At 52.9% G+C, this 15,895-nt stretch overlaps 1 protein-coding gene across 1 annotated transcript in view; it reads left to right on the top strand.

The window, feature by feature from the left end:
* Positions 1-9,331, top strand: part of MLXIPL (MLX interacting protein like) — a 49,301-nt gene extending 39,970 nt beyond the window's left edge. The window contains exons 11-22 of the mRNA XM_007940365.2: positions 299-500; positions 637-717; positions 4,541-4,710; positions 6,168-6,714; positions 6,944-7,011; positions 7,087-7,237; positions 7,386-7,495; positions 7,586-7,705; positions 7,864-7,991; positions 8,071-8,194; positions 8,822-8,951; positions 9,213-9,331. Coding sequence (XP_007938556.2) covers positions 299-500; positions 637-717; positions 4,541-4,710; positions 6,168-6,714; positions 6,944-7,011; positions 7,087-7,237; positions 7,386-7,495; positions 7,586-7,705; positions 7,864-7,991; positions 8,071-8,194; positions 8,822-8,951; positions 9,213-9,331 — 1,950 coding nt within the window. The remainder of the gene's footprint in view (positions 1-298; positions 501-636; positions 718-4,540; positions 4,711-6,167; positions 6,715-6,943; positions 7,012-7,086; positions 7,238-7,385; positions 7,496-7,585; positions 7,706-7,863; positions 7,992-8,070; positions 8,195-8,821; positions 8,952-9,212) is intronic.
* The last annotated feature ends 6,564 nt before the right edge of the window (positions 9,332-15,895 follow it).

The following is a 15,895-nucleotide window of genomic DNA, read 5'->3' as shown; positions in this document are numbered from 1 at the left end:
AGGGACCCCAAGCCTTCTGGTTCCCTGAGCAGGTGTTGGGGAAGCAGGGTCCCGGACAGGAAAAGGTGTAGGAGACAGGAAGGGACCCTAAGCTGTTCAGTAGGCCCATCCCAGTCCATCTCCTGGGGGAAGTTGTTGGAGGCCAGTGGGGTGGCCTGGTCTTCCAGGCAACAGAAAAGGCCCACCAGGGGCTGTGTCCACAGAGCGCTTCCGGCTGACTCACCACTTTGCCCCCCAGGCAGGGCCGTGTGGGGAGAGGCACCCTCCTGCACTTATAACAAACAATGTGTCTCCCTAGAGGGAGCGGGGCTGGCAGCCGTCGGAGCTATGGCAGGAACAGCTCTTTTCCAGCATGATGCCTGTGTTGCTGGGGGGCCCAGAGGAGGAGCCCAGTGGACGGCAGCGCCTGGACCTCGACTGCTTCTTGTCTGACATCTCTGACACCCTCTTTACCATGACTCAGCCCAGCGCTGCACCCCTGCAGCTGCCCCATGAGGATGGTGAGGGCCTGCGTCCAGGGAGCCTCTCTCTGGGGAGAGAGAGGCTCAGGCCTCTGACAATCCAGGCAGCCGAGGGAGGCTAGCTGGGGCTGGGGAAGGGCAGTGCCCCCAGCGCATGCTACTCCTGTCCCTCCAGCCTATGTGGGCAACGCTGACATGATCCAGCCGGACCTGACACCACTGCAGCCCAGCCTGGATGACTTCATGGAGATCTCAGGTGCGACAGGCCCCTCCCAGGCTGGTGGCCAATGGTCGGGGTGATTTCCTAGGTCTTCCTCCATCTGTCCTTGGGATGTGGTTTGTTTGGCCTTGGACCAGGGCAGGCCCAGACAAGCTACCTAGCCAAGGAGCTAGGGGCTTTGAAGCTTCAGGCAAGGCGTTCTCCCATTCCAGGAAAGCTGTGGATGCCGGACTCTCAGGGGAGAGAGGAATTTTGATTTGTTTGGGTTTGTTTATTATTTATGTAATGCATTTTTAAATGATTAGTTAAAGAAAGTTTGCAACCTGCACCCAAGTAGGGAGAGGTTAGTTTGAAGCCCATGTACCCACCCTACCTGCAGCATTTATCAGCTGTCTGCCAGTCTTATTTCATGAGACCTCCCCACTTCTCTCTTGATGTTTTAAAGCAAGTCCCAAGCCTTGTATCTTGTGATGCTTTTTTAAGTAAGCTTCCCCCGCCCTCTCCTGACCCCATTCACCCACTCGTTCTCCTTGAAGACCACGGGTTGTGCACGTGTCCCTGCAACCATACTCTGTGTCTGCACACCTCCACAGTGTCTTTTGTGTTATTTTCATAACACTCTCTTCTTTGCCGCACAAAGGGCACGGGAACGGCATCTTATGATCTCCTCCAACCTCCTAAGGGGGAAACAGAGTCACCGGCAACAACCCGAGGTTTATTCCTGTGAGGCCAGACACGCTGCCACCCTCTAGCCTTTCAACAATTTTGACACCAACCATCCCTCCACCCCACATCACCCTCTGGCACTCACTACTTATCTGCTGGTTTCAATAATTCGTTGCCATAGCCACGTAGAACTCACAGCAATACTCGCGATTATGGCGTTTATTAGGGAAGTAACAGGCTACAGTTCGGGTTCAGGAATGTGCTCAGGATACAACTCTTCAATCAGGACAGCGTCCCCTCTGCCGTGTCCTCGGCCTCTTGGCCTGGCCTCTGCTCTGCTCGGGCAAGTGTTACAAAGCTTTTTGACCTCTGCCCGGTGAGTGCATCTCACTCTACCAGCAAGACTCCCTGTTCGAGGGCACTCAGCTTTCTCCCTCAGTGGGCCACTTGAAAGCCTGCCACTGTCTCCTGCCTCTTGGTTCCACTACCGCAGTCTTAGCCGGGCATCTCTGCCAGGGCATCTCTGCCAAGGAGGTCCAGTGCAGGGATCTCTGTTCCCGGGCTACGCTCCTCTTCACCGCCAGCTCTTCTGTCTCAAAGGCAGTGAGATCCCCGTTTCTGCCTCTGTTGTCGTTATGTAGATTGCCCCACCTTCCTTCAGAGGAGTGGCTGGTGGGTTTGAACTACTAGCCTTCTGGTTAGCAGTCAAGTGCCTTAGGCAATACGCTATCAGAGCTCCCTTTCTGCCTCTAGGAAGGCTCCTTTTAAGCCTGGCAAGGTAACAAAACTAACCAATCCCATCATCAGAGTTTTACACGCCTTATTTGCATGGTCCCACCCAGTAATCTGGTAGGAGTTACAAAGACTATGGCTAGAAAAACTATACTAAGTAATTCAGTGCACCACACCCACTTAGCTGCCAAGCTTGGAGACTGTCCCCATAGTCCTACATCTGGAGCCACTGAAGCTGTTGAGAGGCCAGGTGGACATCTGGGTTCAGTCTGTCTGAGTCAAGGCATCAGAGACAGAAAGAGGGTCCCAGGGAAAAAGGACTTAGTGTCAGTGATCCTTCCACTCCTTCCCATAAGATCCTGGGCCTGTCATTCAAGAGGTGGAGGCCTATGGGGCGGGGACTAGGGAATGAGGAACCACCCCCAGCCTGGGGCGGGGGTAGGGGCTACAGGGGCAGAAGTGTTGATGGCAGTGCCCTGGGAGCAGACCAGCCTGGTAAGGCGGCCCCCCTGCCTGGGCACACGGACCCCTGCCACAGGTAGGAGCCCCAGCTGGCCCTGCTCCAAGCTCTGGGTAAAACCAAGACCTAGATAGGACTGGGAAGCTATGTCTCTCAAGCCAGGGTAGCTGCTGGGGTGGGGACCAGCAAGGGTAAGCTAGGGTAAGAGTGTGCGGCCGTTGTGGCCGTCTCAAAGCTAAGTATGTTGGGAGGGCAAGGGAGTACCCCGTTACCAGTGCTGCTTCTAGACTGACCCTGAAGCCCCTCACGTGACAGGGAACCAGACCTGTGGAGGGAGGGGCTCGGTGAGCAGAGGACTCGGTGAAGGGAGCTCTGGGAGGGGGTAGCATGTCAGAGAGGGCATAGGCGCTTAGGGAGGGACTCCCTGGGCTTCCTGGGTGGCTGGGGCTAGGAAGCAACTTCTCTCGGTGGCTGCAGGGGTAGAGGCAAGCATGGGCAACCTGTGGGCAGGGGATCCAAGACTTGCCTGAGCCCCCGGAGCAGGAGGCAGCAGCAGTGGGCAGGGAATGGTTCTGTGACCTTCAGCCAAGCCAGGCCCACGTATGGTGCTGGTTCTAGAGCCCAGGCCTCAGGGTTCTGGTGACGAGGCCCATGATGCTTGGAGGTGGGGGTGGAAGATTAATGACCACTCACCCAGCCCCTCTGTTAAAGGGAGGCAGCAGGACAAAAGGACACCTGGTGTGGCCTGGGCCATACATGGACTTACAGAGGACACGCTCAGACATGACAGACACAAGCACATCCCATGTGTTCACATCAGGCCCACTTCCCAGACCTCAGGTAGAGCTGCCAGACTGATGCTACATGCAGACCACACGCTAATACACACAGATTCAGCCACTTGGCAACACATAGGCCCCTTGTCTTCTGGTGAAGTTGTTACATGAGTTTGACCCCATTGGGTTGTGGCTTTGGGATGGCTCTATCAGACCCAGTCCTGGGTCTCCTTAAAGGTGGCTCCTGGGAGAGGGGCCCCACCAGGACTCCTGGCTGGGGTGTGGCAGGGAAGGAATATGGGGCTGAGACGCAGCCAAGGCCTCCGGGGGCTGCCAAGATAGGGTCAGGTCTGGCCAGCCCAGTCCGGCCTTGGGAGCTGGTACAGACTGAAGGCTGGTCAGGGTCAGAGAAAGGTGCCCGGAAGGGAGCGGGTGGGCGGGTGGCACCCAGGCTGGGGATGTGGTTAGGCCACAGGCAGCTGCTTCCCAAAACCAGAATAGCCCAGGTCTTACGCAACTTGCACCCCAAAGAATCTGGCTGCCGGCCCCCCCACCAGTGCACCCAGGGTTGCCAGCAGCCTCCTCCTGGCCCTCAAGGAGCCCAGTCTGATCCCTGACCGTCATCCCATTAGACCCTTCACCCCACTCTTAGGCCTATCCTGGAGCCCTACCCATTGAACTTCCAACAAACCTACCTTTTCAGATCACTGACCTCCTGACCTCTCTGACCTCTTAACTCACCCCTCGAACTCCTGTCAACCCCTGAACCTCCCCCATCCCAGGACTCCTCCCCTTGGGCCTGCCCTGTTCCCGCCCTGTTCCCAGCAGCTTCTCTCTGCTGGCCCCCTTCCTTCCTTTCTGTACCCCCAACAGAGCTGATGAGGACAGCAGGACGGCCCAGGCCTGGAGATGGGGAGGGTCCTCATGGACCAAGAGTGGGAGCCTTGTGGGAAGGCTGCTTCCTGGGGTCCCTGCGCACACCCCACCTCCCTTCTGGCTCCCACTCAGGCCCATCCCACCCAGGCTGCTGCTTCCCCTGAACGAGACAGAAACTCTCCCAGTTTCACAATCTCCTGTGGAAGCCAGCACCCCCACTCCCGTCTGCGGGCCCCCACCCCACTGCCCGCCCAGCCTGGGGAGAGGGCGCCCGGCCACTCTGCTTCCCACTGTCGCCAGCTCCTGCCTGAACCTTAACTGCGGCCAACTCTGTGTGTCTGAATTTCAGATTTCTTCACCAACTACCGCCCTCCACAGACGCCCATGCCTTCAAACTTCCCAGAGTCCTCTGGTTTCAACCCCATGGCTGACTCCCTCTTCAGCAGTGGGATCCCGAGCCAGGAGGTGCCTCCCACCCCGTCGATGGGCATGGCCCACCTCTCAGGCAGCCGCCTGCAGGTGAGCTCGCTCCCCCAGCAGCTCTGCCCAGCTCACCTCCTGGCCTTGTGCACTCCGTGTTCAAGAGGTGGTTATGGCAACCAAGTGCCCAGCCCCGTGCTTGCTTGACAGGGAGACTGGAAGGGACAGAGGACCCCATCTCGATCCCGTGGAGCAGAACTGGACACAGTGGATGTGGGAGGGAGCCTGAGGGTGGGGGAGCACAGAGCAGGGCCTTCCCAAGGAAGACTTCGTGGGAGAGAAAGATCTCTAGGCCTTGGTGAATGGTCTGGTTTAGACAGAGAGAGAGCCAGACCAGCAGAGGGCCTTGGGAGGGACGGCAACGAGCAAATGCATGGAGGCAGGATGGAGCTGAGCCAGAATGCTCAGGAAACAGTGAGTCCACCATTTGGGTTCAAGAACTCCCAGCCCAATTCAGATAATGCCCTCACTGCTGGGTTAGGTGTCATTTCCTCCCTTACCACTTTTCAGGTGCTCTTGTAGTTGATAGTTAAGGTGCCCCTTGCTGCCCTCAGGCTATGAGCTCCTTGCTGGATTGCATCCCATGCCCCTAGCACAGTCTGACACATAGCAGGCACTAAGTAAATGGTTGACCAATGAGGAAGCAAATGAGTGGCCAGGTAGATAAGTGTGTTGGTAAAAGGATAGATGAGTTGTAGATGGAGGTGGGTGGATCCATGGTTGGTGAATATGTGGGTCAGCAGGTGGTTGGTTGAATGGGTGGGCTAGGGGGTAGATTAGTAGATGGATAGTTTGGTAGATCTGTGAATGGGCTAGTAGGTGGATGAATGGCTGGTGAGGGTATGGATGGTCAATAGATACATTATGATGAGCAAAGAGCCCTGGTGGCACAACAGTTAAGCACTTGACTGCTAACCAAAAGTTTGGTGGTTTAAACTCATCCAGCCACTCTGTGCAAGAAAGACATGACGATCTGTTCCCATAGATTGTAGCCTAGAAAACTCGATGAGGCTGTTCTGCTCTATACAGGGATTCCTATAGGTCGAAATCAACTTGATGGCACCTGACAGCAACATGGGTGGGTAGGTGGATGAAGGAAGGCACGCTAGATGATTGGATAAACTGGCGGCCTGGTGGAGAGATAGGTACATGAGCTACCTCATGGGTGAGAGAGTGGGTAGGTGGATGGAGGATGGATGGATAGAGGGTGGATAGATGGAGAATGGATGGATGGATGGATGGAAGGTGGATTGAGGATGGATGGAGGAGGATGGATGGATGGATGGATGAGTTAGTGGAATGAATGAACAGGAGGACTGACATTCTTTGTCATGCCGGATTTATGCATTAATGTGTTCAGGCCCCGATGGTGCTAGTAGTGGTGGGGTGTTGAGAGAGTCATTTGTCCTCTCTCCCCAGTGCCCTGTCCAGAGCTCAGTCAGGGCAGCTGTCCTCCCTGCTCTCTGAGCATCTGTCTGTGTGTACCCCCCAACCAGGCTCCGAACGGCTGCCCTGACCCCTTGGACTCCAGTGCCTACCTGAACTCTGATTTCCTCCTTCCTGAAGACCTCAAGCCCAAGCTTCCACCCACTCCCATGCCCCCACCCCTCCTCCACTATTCTGCCCCAAACAAGGTGCCTGACCTGGAGCCCTGCCCTCCAGCCCCCTTCCCTCCTATGGCTGCACCCCCTGCTTTGCTACAGGAAGAACCCCTGTTCTCTCCCAGGTTTCCTTTCCCTGTTGTCCCTCCTGCTGCAGGAGTGTCTCCCCTGCCTGCTCCCTCAGCCTTCCCATCTAGCCAGCAGCCTGGCTCTGGCCCTGCCCCATCCCCCTTCCCTGTAGACTTTGTGCCCTCAGGGTATCCGGAGCCTGCATTTGGGCAGCGTTTTGCAGTGCCCCTGGGTACACGGCCCAGAGGCAAGCCTCACGCCCAATGCCCAAGAGGGCAGAAGCCCAGCCCCACCCCCTTGGCCCCTGCCACTGCCAGCCCCAATGTCACTGCAGGGGACACCAACCCCTGCCTCACACAGCTGCTCACTGCAGGTGAGAAGGACAGGGCCAATGGGGATGGGGGACCACACAGGCAGGGAGCCCATGGGAGCAGACGGAGAAGGTTAAGGAGTAGCTTCAGGGGGAACAGGGTGGTAAGGAATCAGGGACAAGGGCCATGTACCCCAGAGGAGTGTGGGCTACGGGGGTGGGGAGAAGGATGGGTCTTGGGGCATGGGGTTGGGGCCAGCCCCAAAGCCCTCACAGTTCTGCCTGTCCACAGCCAAGCCTGATCAAGCCCTGGATCCACCACTTGTGTCCAGCTCCCCGGTCCGGCCCTCAGGGTCCCCGGTAAGATGGGGGGCACTGAGAAGTATGGGTGAGCCCGGGGAATTCACCCCAACTTTCCGCCCTTCTCCACCCCAGCAGGAAACGGTCCCTGAATTCCCCTGCATCATCTTTCCCCTGACCTCGGCTCCCACACAGCCCCGGCCACCTCTAGGCCCAGCCACACCAGCCCCTCCCAGACCTCTGATTGTCCCCAAAGTGGAGCGGCTTTCACCCCCAGCACTCAGCGGTAAAGAGCAATTGCAGGGGTTGGGGGACTCTGGGAGGCAGAGGGAGGACAAGGAGAGAGGACTGCATCTGGGGTCAGGATAAGAACAGGGCAATGGCACCATCTCCCTTGTGTCAGTCTGTCTCTCGTCTGTCTGTCCTTGCCATAGGCGGTGAGCGGCGGCTGTCTGGGGAGCTCAGCTCTGCACTAGGCCCGACAACACTGAGTGTCTCCCCACCCCAACCCATCCTAAGCCGAGGGCGTCCAGACAACAACAAAGTGGGCACCGTCCCCGCACCCCAGGCCCATTTGCTGCCCCCCTGGCCTCCCAGGCCCTTCCTAGGCTCACCCTACTGTCTTCCCCCCAAGACCGAGAACCGGCGCATCACACACATCTCAGCTGAGCAGAAGCGACGTTTTAACATCAAGCTGGGGTTCGACACCCTGCAGGGGCTGGTGAGCACGCTCAGTGCCCAGCCCAGCCTCAAGGTGAGCCCCACCCAGGCTGGTACCCCGAGCCCCAGGGCCCCTTCCCAGGCCCTACCTGAGACTAAACACCAGGACCCCCACCTCTGGGACCTCCTCCAATCCCAGGGTCCCAGGGCAGGGTAACCTCGGCACCTGAGCCTCACAGGTGGTACCCACAGATGAGCAAAGCCACCACACTGCAGAAGACAGCCCAGTACATCGCCATGCTGCAGCAGGAGCGGGCAGCCAAGCAGGAGGAGGCCCAGCGGCTACGCGAGCAGATCGAGGAACTCAATGAAGCCATTAAGTAGGCCGGGGGCAGCGGGCACTGGGTAGGAGGCATGCCACATGCTCTAGCCCCTGACCCACCTGTGCCCCTGCCCCAGCCTCTGCCAGCAGCAGCTGCCTGCTACCGGCGTGCCCATCACACACCAGCGCTTTGACCAGATGCGCGACATGTTTGATGACTACGTCCGGGTCCGAACGCTGCACAACTGGAAGTTCTGGGTGGTATCCTCGCTTGGACCTGGGGCTTGGGGGTGCAGGGGTAGTGCCAGGGGATAGGTGAGAACTTCAACTCTGAGTGAAGTGAGGCCAGGAGAAGATAGGGAGTCTCACTCCCTCAGCCTGATTCGGGGGTCAAACTCTTTTTTTTTCATTGTGATTTAGGTGAAAGTTTACAGAGCAAATTCACTTTCCAGACAGCAGTTCATAGACACGTTGTCTCATGACATTGACTACAGTTTACCCCAATGCAACAGCTCCCCTCCCACTTCCTCCTGATAGTTGCCTCTTCCCTGTGTCCATCCCTCCATGCACTCCTACCCCCTAAGCTGTCTTCCTGTGCATAAACAGCCCTTCTTTCTTGGGGTCAAACTCTTGACTGAGCTGGAGCTGGAGCCCAGGATGGGGCACAGTCCAGTATGGAAGAAGGGCCATGGAGGAGCCAGGAAGAGGAGGCTGAGAACCAGAGAGCCAGACAGGCCTTGGAAGGAGCAGGGGACTGCAGCAAGGGGCATCGGGGTTTGGTGTTAAGCAGTGCCCGGCCCCTCACCTAAGTTGGCACTAGTATCAGGGTGATGTGGGTGGGTGGGGCTGCTGGCTGGGCAACAGGCCTGCTCCTTGACCTGGGCCCAGTTCAGCATCCTCATCCGGCCTCTGTTTGAGTCCTTCAATGGGATGGTGTCCACAGCAAGCTTGCAAAGCCTCCGCCAGACCTCTCTGGCCTGGTTGGACCAGTACTGCTCCCTGCCTGCACTCCGGCCAAGTACGTGAGCTGCTGCCTGCCCTGAGGGCGCCCTTCTCGACCCCCCACTCCAGCCTGCCCCCAACCCAGCCTGGGGTTCTGGTCACCCCACCATGCCCTGTGGGTGGTCCTCTGGCCACCAGACGACTGCACACAGAGGTCATAGGAGGGGCTGGCGATCTTGGCCAACTCGTACCTCCCCTGTGCCTTTGTCATCAGTATGCCAGGAGTGGGGCCCTCACCCCAGAAGGTGAATTAATCTTTCTCTCTCTCTCTCACCAGCTGTCCTGAACTCCCTGCGCCAGCTGAGCACATCTACCTGTGTCCTTACAGAACCAGAGCGCATACCTGAGCAAGCCACACGCGCAGTCACACAGAGTACCCTTGGCAAATCTTTGTAGTGCTGGCCAGGCCTTCTGCTTACTCACTGCTCTAGGGGCCGCCTCCCTGGTGATGGGCTCCAGGGACAACTTCTGGGCACTCTCCTCCTGCCCAAGCCCTGGCTGTCCCTTCCCTGAGTATCAAGCAGGGCCCAGTGTGCAAACTCATGCCACCTTCTGGAAGCATGGTGCAGAGGAGAGCTGAATTCTGTTCCCTTCCCCACCGCTAACACTGTGACCTTGGGCCACTCATACTCCCTCCTTACCTCCATTTTCCAGGCTGCAAAATGGGGGTGGGGAAGGTTCAACCAGAAGATGGTGCCCAGGCCTTCCCAGCTGGGACACTTGCCGCCTAGGCTGGCAACTCAGGGAGCTTGGAAGAGGGAAGAGGATGATGCCATTTCCCTGTTCCTCCCACCTGCTCCCCTGCAGGTGGGACCTGGGCCTCCACTCCTGAGCAGAGAAGCAAGAGATCCTGGCGGGGCTACATGATGGCTTCCCCTAGGTGACCCTCGGAGACCCCAGGCCAAGGAGTGGCCAGAGCAGGGCAGGCATCTTGCGTGTGTGTGTGTGTGTGTGTGTGTGGACATGTGTGTGGGTTTTGTAAAGAGTTCTTGACCAATAAAAACAAAAACTGCCAGCCAGTGTGTCACTGTGACTTGTCTTGCTCTGGGATGGAGAAAAGCATGTTGGTAGTGGAGGTGGGATTGTGGAGGGCCTGGTGGGGCCTGAAAGGACTTCAGTTTTTACTCTAAGTGGGAAGCCACTAGAAGTTTTTGAGTAGTGATGAGACAAGACCAGATGTAACTTTGTAACAGGATCCACGCTGGTGACACAGTGATTAAATGCTTGACTGCTAATTATGAAGATTAGCAGTTCAAAGCCACCAGCTGCTCTGCAAGAGAAGGATGTGGGAGTCTGTTTCTATAAAGATTTACAGCCTTGGAAATCCTATGTGGTAGTTCTACTTTGCCCTATAGGGTTGGAATTCAACTCAACAGCAATGTTGTGTTGTGTTGTGTTCTGTTTTGTTTTAATCTCTGGGTGCTGTGTTGAGAATATACTGTGATGGGGCTGTTGTAGTCATCCCAGGGAGAGGTGATGTGCTGGGATGAGGGCAAGAATGGGGATGGGAAGAGGTTGGACGCTATAAATGTTCTGCAAAGTCGCTCCAATAGGACTTTGGGAGAGGAGTAGAAATGACTCGGGTTTCTGGCTCGAGCAACTGGAAGGAAGGAGCTGGAGTTAACTGCAGACTGCAATGAGGATGGGTCTGGCTGTGCCTGTCGGTATAGAGGGCCTGGGAAGGGTGGTGCTAAACAGGCAAGGAGGCCACATTTTCTTACCTCCTGTAACCCCACAAGAGGAAGATAGAATCACCATCAGTAGCCCAAGGCCTATTCCTATGAGGCTAGACATGCTGCCTCCCTCCAGCCCTTTCACCAACCCTGACACTAACTATTCCTCCCACAGCACTCACCACCTTTCTGCTGGGTTTGATAATTCACTGCAGTGGCCACGCAGAACTCACATATTATGGGGTTTATTAGGGAAGCACCAGGCTACAATTCAAGTTCAGGAAAAACTCTCAAGTCTCTCTCAGCCCGCCATCTCTCAGCTAACAGTCTCTCACATCTCTCTTCCAAGAGTGCATGTCCCTCGGTGTCTCACTCAGCAATGCATGTCTCTTTCCCAGCAGCGCATGTCTCTCAGGAGCATGTGTCTCTCAGGAGTACATATCTCTCAGGAGCGTGTTTCTCTCAGCAGCACGTTCTTCTCACCCAGCAGTCAGAGAGATTTCTGCCTCTAGGAGGCTTCCTTCTGAGCCTGGCAGAGTGCCTAACTAGCCAATCATAACAACAGAATTCTAAGCACCTGAGAGAGAGTGAACCTCCCAGAACATTGCTTTGTGCCACTCCCAACAGAAATACCTCAGGTGGATAACTTTTACAATCAGGAACTCCTCAGTTGCTCACAGCAAATTCCACCACAGAGTTTACAAAGACTTATGGCTAGAAATTTACTACACCGCAGGTGGCTGATGGAGTTCAGGGGCAGGATCACCAAAGTGACCTTGACCTGGAATCACCAAGCCTAGGAGAGTCAGGATGGAACCTCTGAATCCAACTGCTTGTTCCTAAGTACCTCCTCCCCTAGTTCTGCTTGAGCTGCAAAGGCTTGAAGTCAAGGCTGTCTGCTCACACAGAACTAACCAGGGCAGAAATGGGGAGCCATCTTGTTGTTCCCTTTCCTGGTGGCCTAGGTGAATGGTTAACACTCTTGGCCGCTAGCTGAAATGTTGGAAGTGTGAGTACACCCAAATCTGCCTCAGAAGAAAGGCTTGGTGAAGTCAGCCACTGAAAACCCTGTGGAGCAGTTCTATTCTGACACCCATGAGGTCACCATGATTTGGAATCAACTTAACAGCCACTGGTGGAGAGACATCTTCAGATGTGTGGGTGGATATACTCAAACATGTGCAGTTATACCTGTGAACAAGATTACTTATTCCAGCATTGTCTGTGACAGCAAAGGATCAGAACCAACCTAGATGCCTATCAACTGGGAAGCCAGTAACACTTGCTGCCTCTAGCAGGAGACCTGGGTAGCTGGGGACAGGGGAGAAGGACAAGTGTCCACTATATTATTCCCTTTTTGAAGAAATCTTTTCTTGACTTTTTATAATAACTATCTCATGCAATATTTGCCATCTTGTGATTGGCTTATGTCACTCAGCATCATGTTCTCCTGGTTCATCCATGCTGTGAGATGTTTCACAGATTCATTGTTGTTATTTAATGTTGCACATTGTTCCCTTGTATGTATGTACCATAGTTTGTTTATTCAATCGTCTGTTGACAGGCACTTAGGTTTTTTCCATTTTTTTGCTATTGTGAATATGGCTGCAATGAAGATAGGTGTGCTACATTCCCATAGAATTTTGAACTATGTGATGATATTAAAAAAAGAAAAAAAAAAATTAAAGAAAAGTAAACACTTACAATCCAGGGCTGGGAGAAGGCCCTCTCAGCCTGGCTGCACTCTGCACACTCGTGCATGAAGCCAGCCCATCATGGCTGCCACCAGCCCAACAAGTGGACAGAACTTCCATCACATGGTGTCTCACAACCATGAGGGTTATAAATGTGTCTCCTCTGTTCACAGCATCCTCATTTTCTAGCAGTAACTACTACTAACGTAGTAGGTGCTCAGTAAATGCTCATTGAATGGATGAATGGCTTCTTTCAGGAGGCTCTTGGAGGCTCTAACATTTCGGCTGCCTTCAAAGAATGACTCGGGACTTAGAGGATGAGGAAGGGAGGAAGCTGTAATGCAGGCCAGGTGCAAAGGGGAGCAGGACCAGGCAAGGCAGGCCTAGGGCAATGAATTGTGCTGGGGGAAGTGGGAAGAAATAAGGCTGGAGATGGGGATGAGCCTTAAAGGCCACCTCAGAAATGGGGACTGGTCCCTAGAGTCAATAAGGAGGTTTGAGAAGAGGAGGTAATGTTGGGATTTGGGTTTAGAAAGTTGGCTGGGGGAAGAGAAAAAGGTGAGCCAAGGAACAAGAGACTGCTCACCCACCATGGCTGACCCTGGGGAGGAGGGGCTGGGTTGCCATCCTACTCCCCTCCCATTGGTTGAATGGCTGGGCAGCCTGGTGAGCCAGGGCCGCAGATGGGAGTGACACCAGCCAGTGCCACTTGAGATGCCAACATAGGTCCATCACTCTCATAGCCAGATTCCCAGTGGTGTCACTAGGAGGGTGCAAGTGGGTGCATACCACACCGGGTGACACAATTAAGTGTTCTGGAATCCCATCATTCTCAATGTTATCCATAATGTTATGATCCACACAGTCCAAAGCTTTTGCATAGTCAACAAAACACAAGTAAACATCTTTCTGGTATTCTTTGCTTTCAGCCAAGATACATCTGACATTAGCAATGATATCCCTCATTCCACATCCTCTTCTGAATCCAGCTTGAACTTCTGGGAGTGCCCTGTCAATATACTTCAGCAAGATTCTACTTGTGTGTGATAGTAATTATATTGTTTAATAATTTCCACATTCTGTGGGATCACCTTTCTTTGGAATGGGTACAAATATGGATCTCTTCCAGTCAGTTGGCCAGGTAGCTGTCTTCCAAATTTCTTGGTATAGATGAATAAGTGCCTCCAGTATGGCATCTGTTTATTGAAACATCTCAACGTGTATTCCATCAACTCCTGGAGCCTTGTTTTTTGCCAATTCTTTTAGTGCAGCTTCGACTTATTCCTTCAATACCATTGGTTCTTGATCATATGCCACCTCCTGAAATAGATGAACATCAACCAATTCTTTTTGGTACAGTGACTCTCTGTATTCCTTCTATCTTCTTTTGATGTTTCTTGCACCACTCAATATTTTGCCCACAAAATCTTTCAGTATTGCAATTTGAGGCTAGATTTTTTCTTTCTTCAGTTCTTTCAGCTTGAGAAATCCTGAGTGTGTTCTTCCCTTTTGGTTTTCTAACTCCAGGTCTTTGCACATTTCATTATAATAATTGTCTCCTCAAGCTGCTCTTTGAAATCTTCTGTTCAGCTTTTTTATCTTGTCATTTCTTCCATTTGCTTTAGCTACTCTCTGTTCAAGGGCAAGTTTCAGAGTCTCTTCTGACATCCATTTTGGTCTTCTTGTCTTTTTGATGACCTTTTTGCTTTCTTCATGGATGATGTTCTTGGTATCATCCCACAATTCCTCTGGTTTTCGGTCAATGATGTTCAATGCATCAAGCCTGTTCTTCAGATGGTCTCTTAATTCAGGTGGGATATAATTAAGATCATATTTTGGCTCTCATTAATTAGTTTTAATTGTCTTCAGCTTCAACTTGAGCTTGCATATGAGCAGTTTGTGGTCCGTTCCGCAGTCAGCTCCTGGCTGAAGATATTGAGCTTCTTCATTGCCTCTTTCCATAGATGTAGTCGATCTGATTCCTGTGTATTCCATCTGGTGAGGTCGACATGTATAGCCGCCATTTACATTGTTGAAAAGAGGCATTTGTAATAAATAAGGTTTTGGTCTTGCAAAATTCTACCATGCAATCTCCAGCATCATTTCTATCAGCAAAGCTGTATTTTCCAATTACTGGTGATTTTTCCTTGTTTCCAACCTTTGCGTTCCAATCACCAGTAACAGTCAATACATCTTGATTGCATGTTTAGTCAGTTTCAGACTACAGAAGTTAGTAAATATCTTCGAGTTCCTGGTCTTTGGCTTTGGTAGTGTGTAAATATGAATAATGGTAGTATTAACTAGTCTTACTCATAGGCATATGAATAGTATCCTATCGCTGGCAGCATTGTACTTCAGGATAGATCTTGAAACATTTTTTTGTGATGACGAATGTCACGCCATTCCTCTTTATCATCCCTGGCATAGTAGATCATATGGTTGTCTGATTCAAAATGGCCAAAAACAGTCCATTTCAGCTCACTAATGCATAGGCTATCGATCTTAACACATTCCATTTAATTTTTGACAACTTCCAATTTTCCTACGTTTGTATTTTGTACATTCCATGTTCCGATTATTAATGGATGTTTGTAACTGTTTCTTCCCATTTTGAGTCATGCGACATCAGCAAATGGAGGTCCTGAAAACAAATGAGAGAGGACGTGCCCTAAAATGCCCTGGATGCCCCCTCTGCACCGCCTCCCCCACCCCAACTGCCCACAGTTGAGACAATGCCAATGCCCCCAAAAGCCAAAAGGGAAGGAAATGAGGCTTCTCTGTTTGCTCTCTGACTGGATCTGTTTCCTCACCCGGGGCTGTGGGTATGTCTGTCTGCAGCAGTCTCTCTCCTCAGAGAGTTCTTCTAACAGCTAGAGGGCCTGGACTGACAGGGAAGGCTCATCAGGGAGGGTGGAAATGTTTGAGACAGGGCTTCCTGGTCAAGGTACCTTGACAGGCTCTAGGCTGGAAAGCCCACGGATCATGTCTGCTCGGGGAACATTCCCACTCCAGTCAAACTCCCCATGAATGCCACAAGCTTTCTGTCACCTTCCTGGAAGATCTGTGAGTCTAATCCAAAGTCTATCAATAAGTCTTTCAGAATCTCTCTTTTTTGGTGAAATCTGAGTAAGCTGTGTAGATTGTATTTCCTGGTTTTGATATTGTACTATAGTGATGCGGGGCCCTGGGCTCAAGGGGGTTGGCAATTTTCTGCGAACCTAAAAGGTGGCAGTTTGAACCTACCCAGCAACTCTGTGGAAGAAAGGTCTGGCAAACTGGTTCTGTAAAGACTACAGCAAAGAAAACCTTACAAAGCAGTTCTACTCTGTAACACATGATGTTGCTAGGAGTTGGAGTCAACTTGACAGCATTGAGTTTGGTTTTGGTTTACCACAGTTATGCAAAGCAGTTCTGGCGGCACAGTGGTTAGAGCATTGGGCTGCTAACCAAAAGGTTGGTGGTTTGAACCAACCAGTTCCATGGGAGAAAGGTGAGGCAGTCTGCTTTCAGAAAGATTTACAGCCTTAGAAAACCTGTGGGACAGTTCTCTGTCCTATAAAGTCACTATGAGTCTGAATCGACCCTTTGTCAGG

This window comes from Orycteropus afer, unplaced genomic scaffold, assembly GCF_000298275.1.
Source record: "Orycteropus afer afer isolate SDZICR_OR568_19922 unplaced genomic scaffold, OryAfe1.0 scaffold00006, whole genome shotgun sequence".
Taxonomy (NCBI): domain Eukaryota; kingdom Metazoa; phylum Chordata; class Mammalia; order Tubulidentata; family Orycteropodidae; genus Orycteropus; species Orycteropus afer.
The sequence above is the reverse complement of the archived record's forward strand: the minus strand, read 5'-3'. Positions and strand labels throughout refer to the sequence as shown.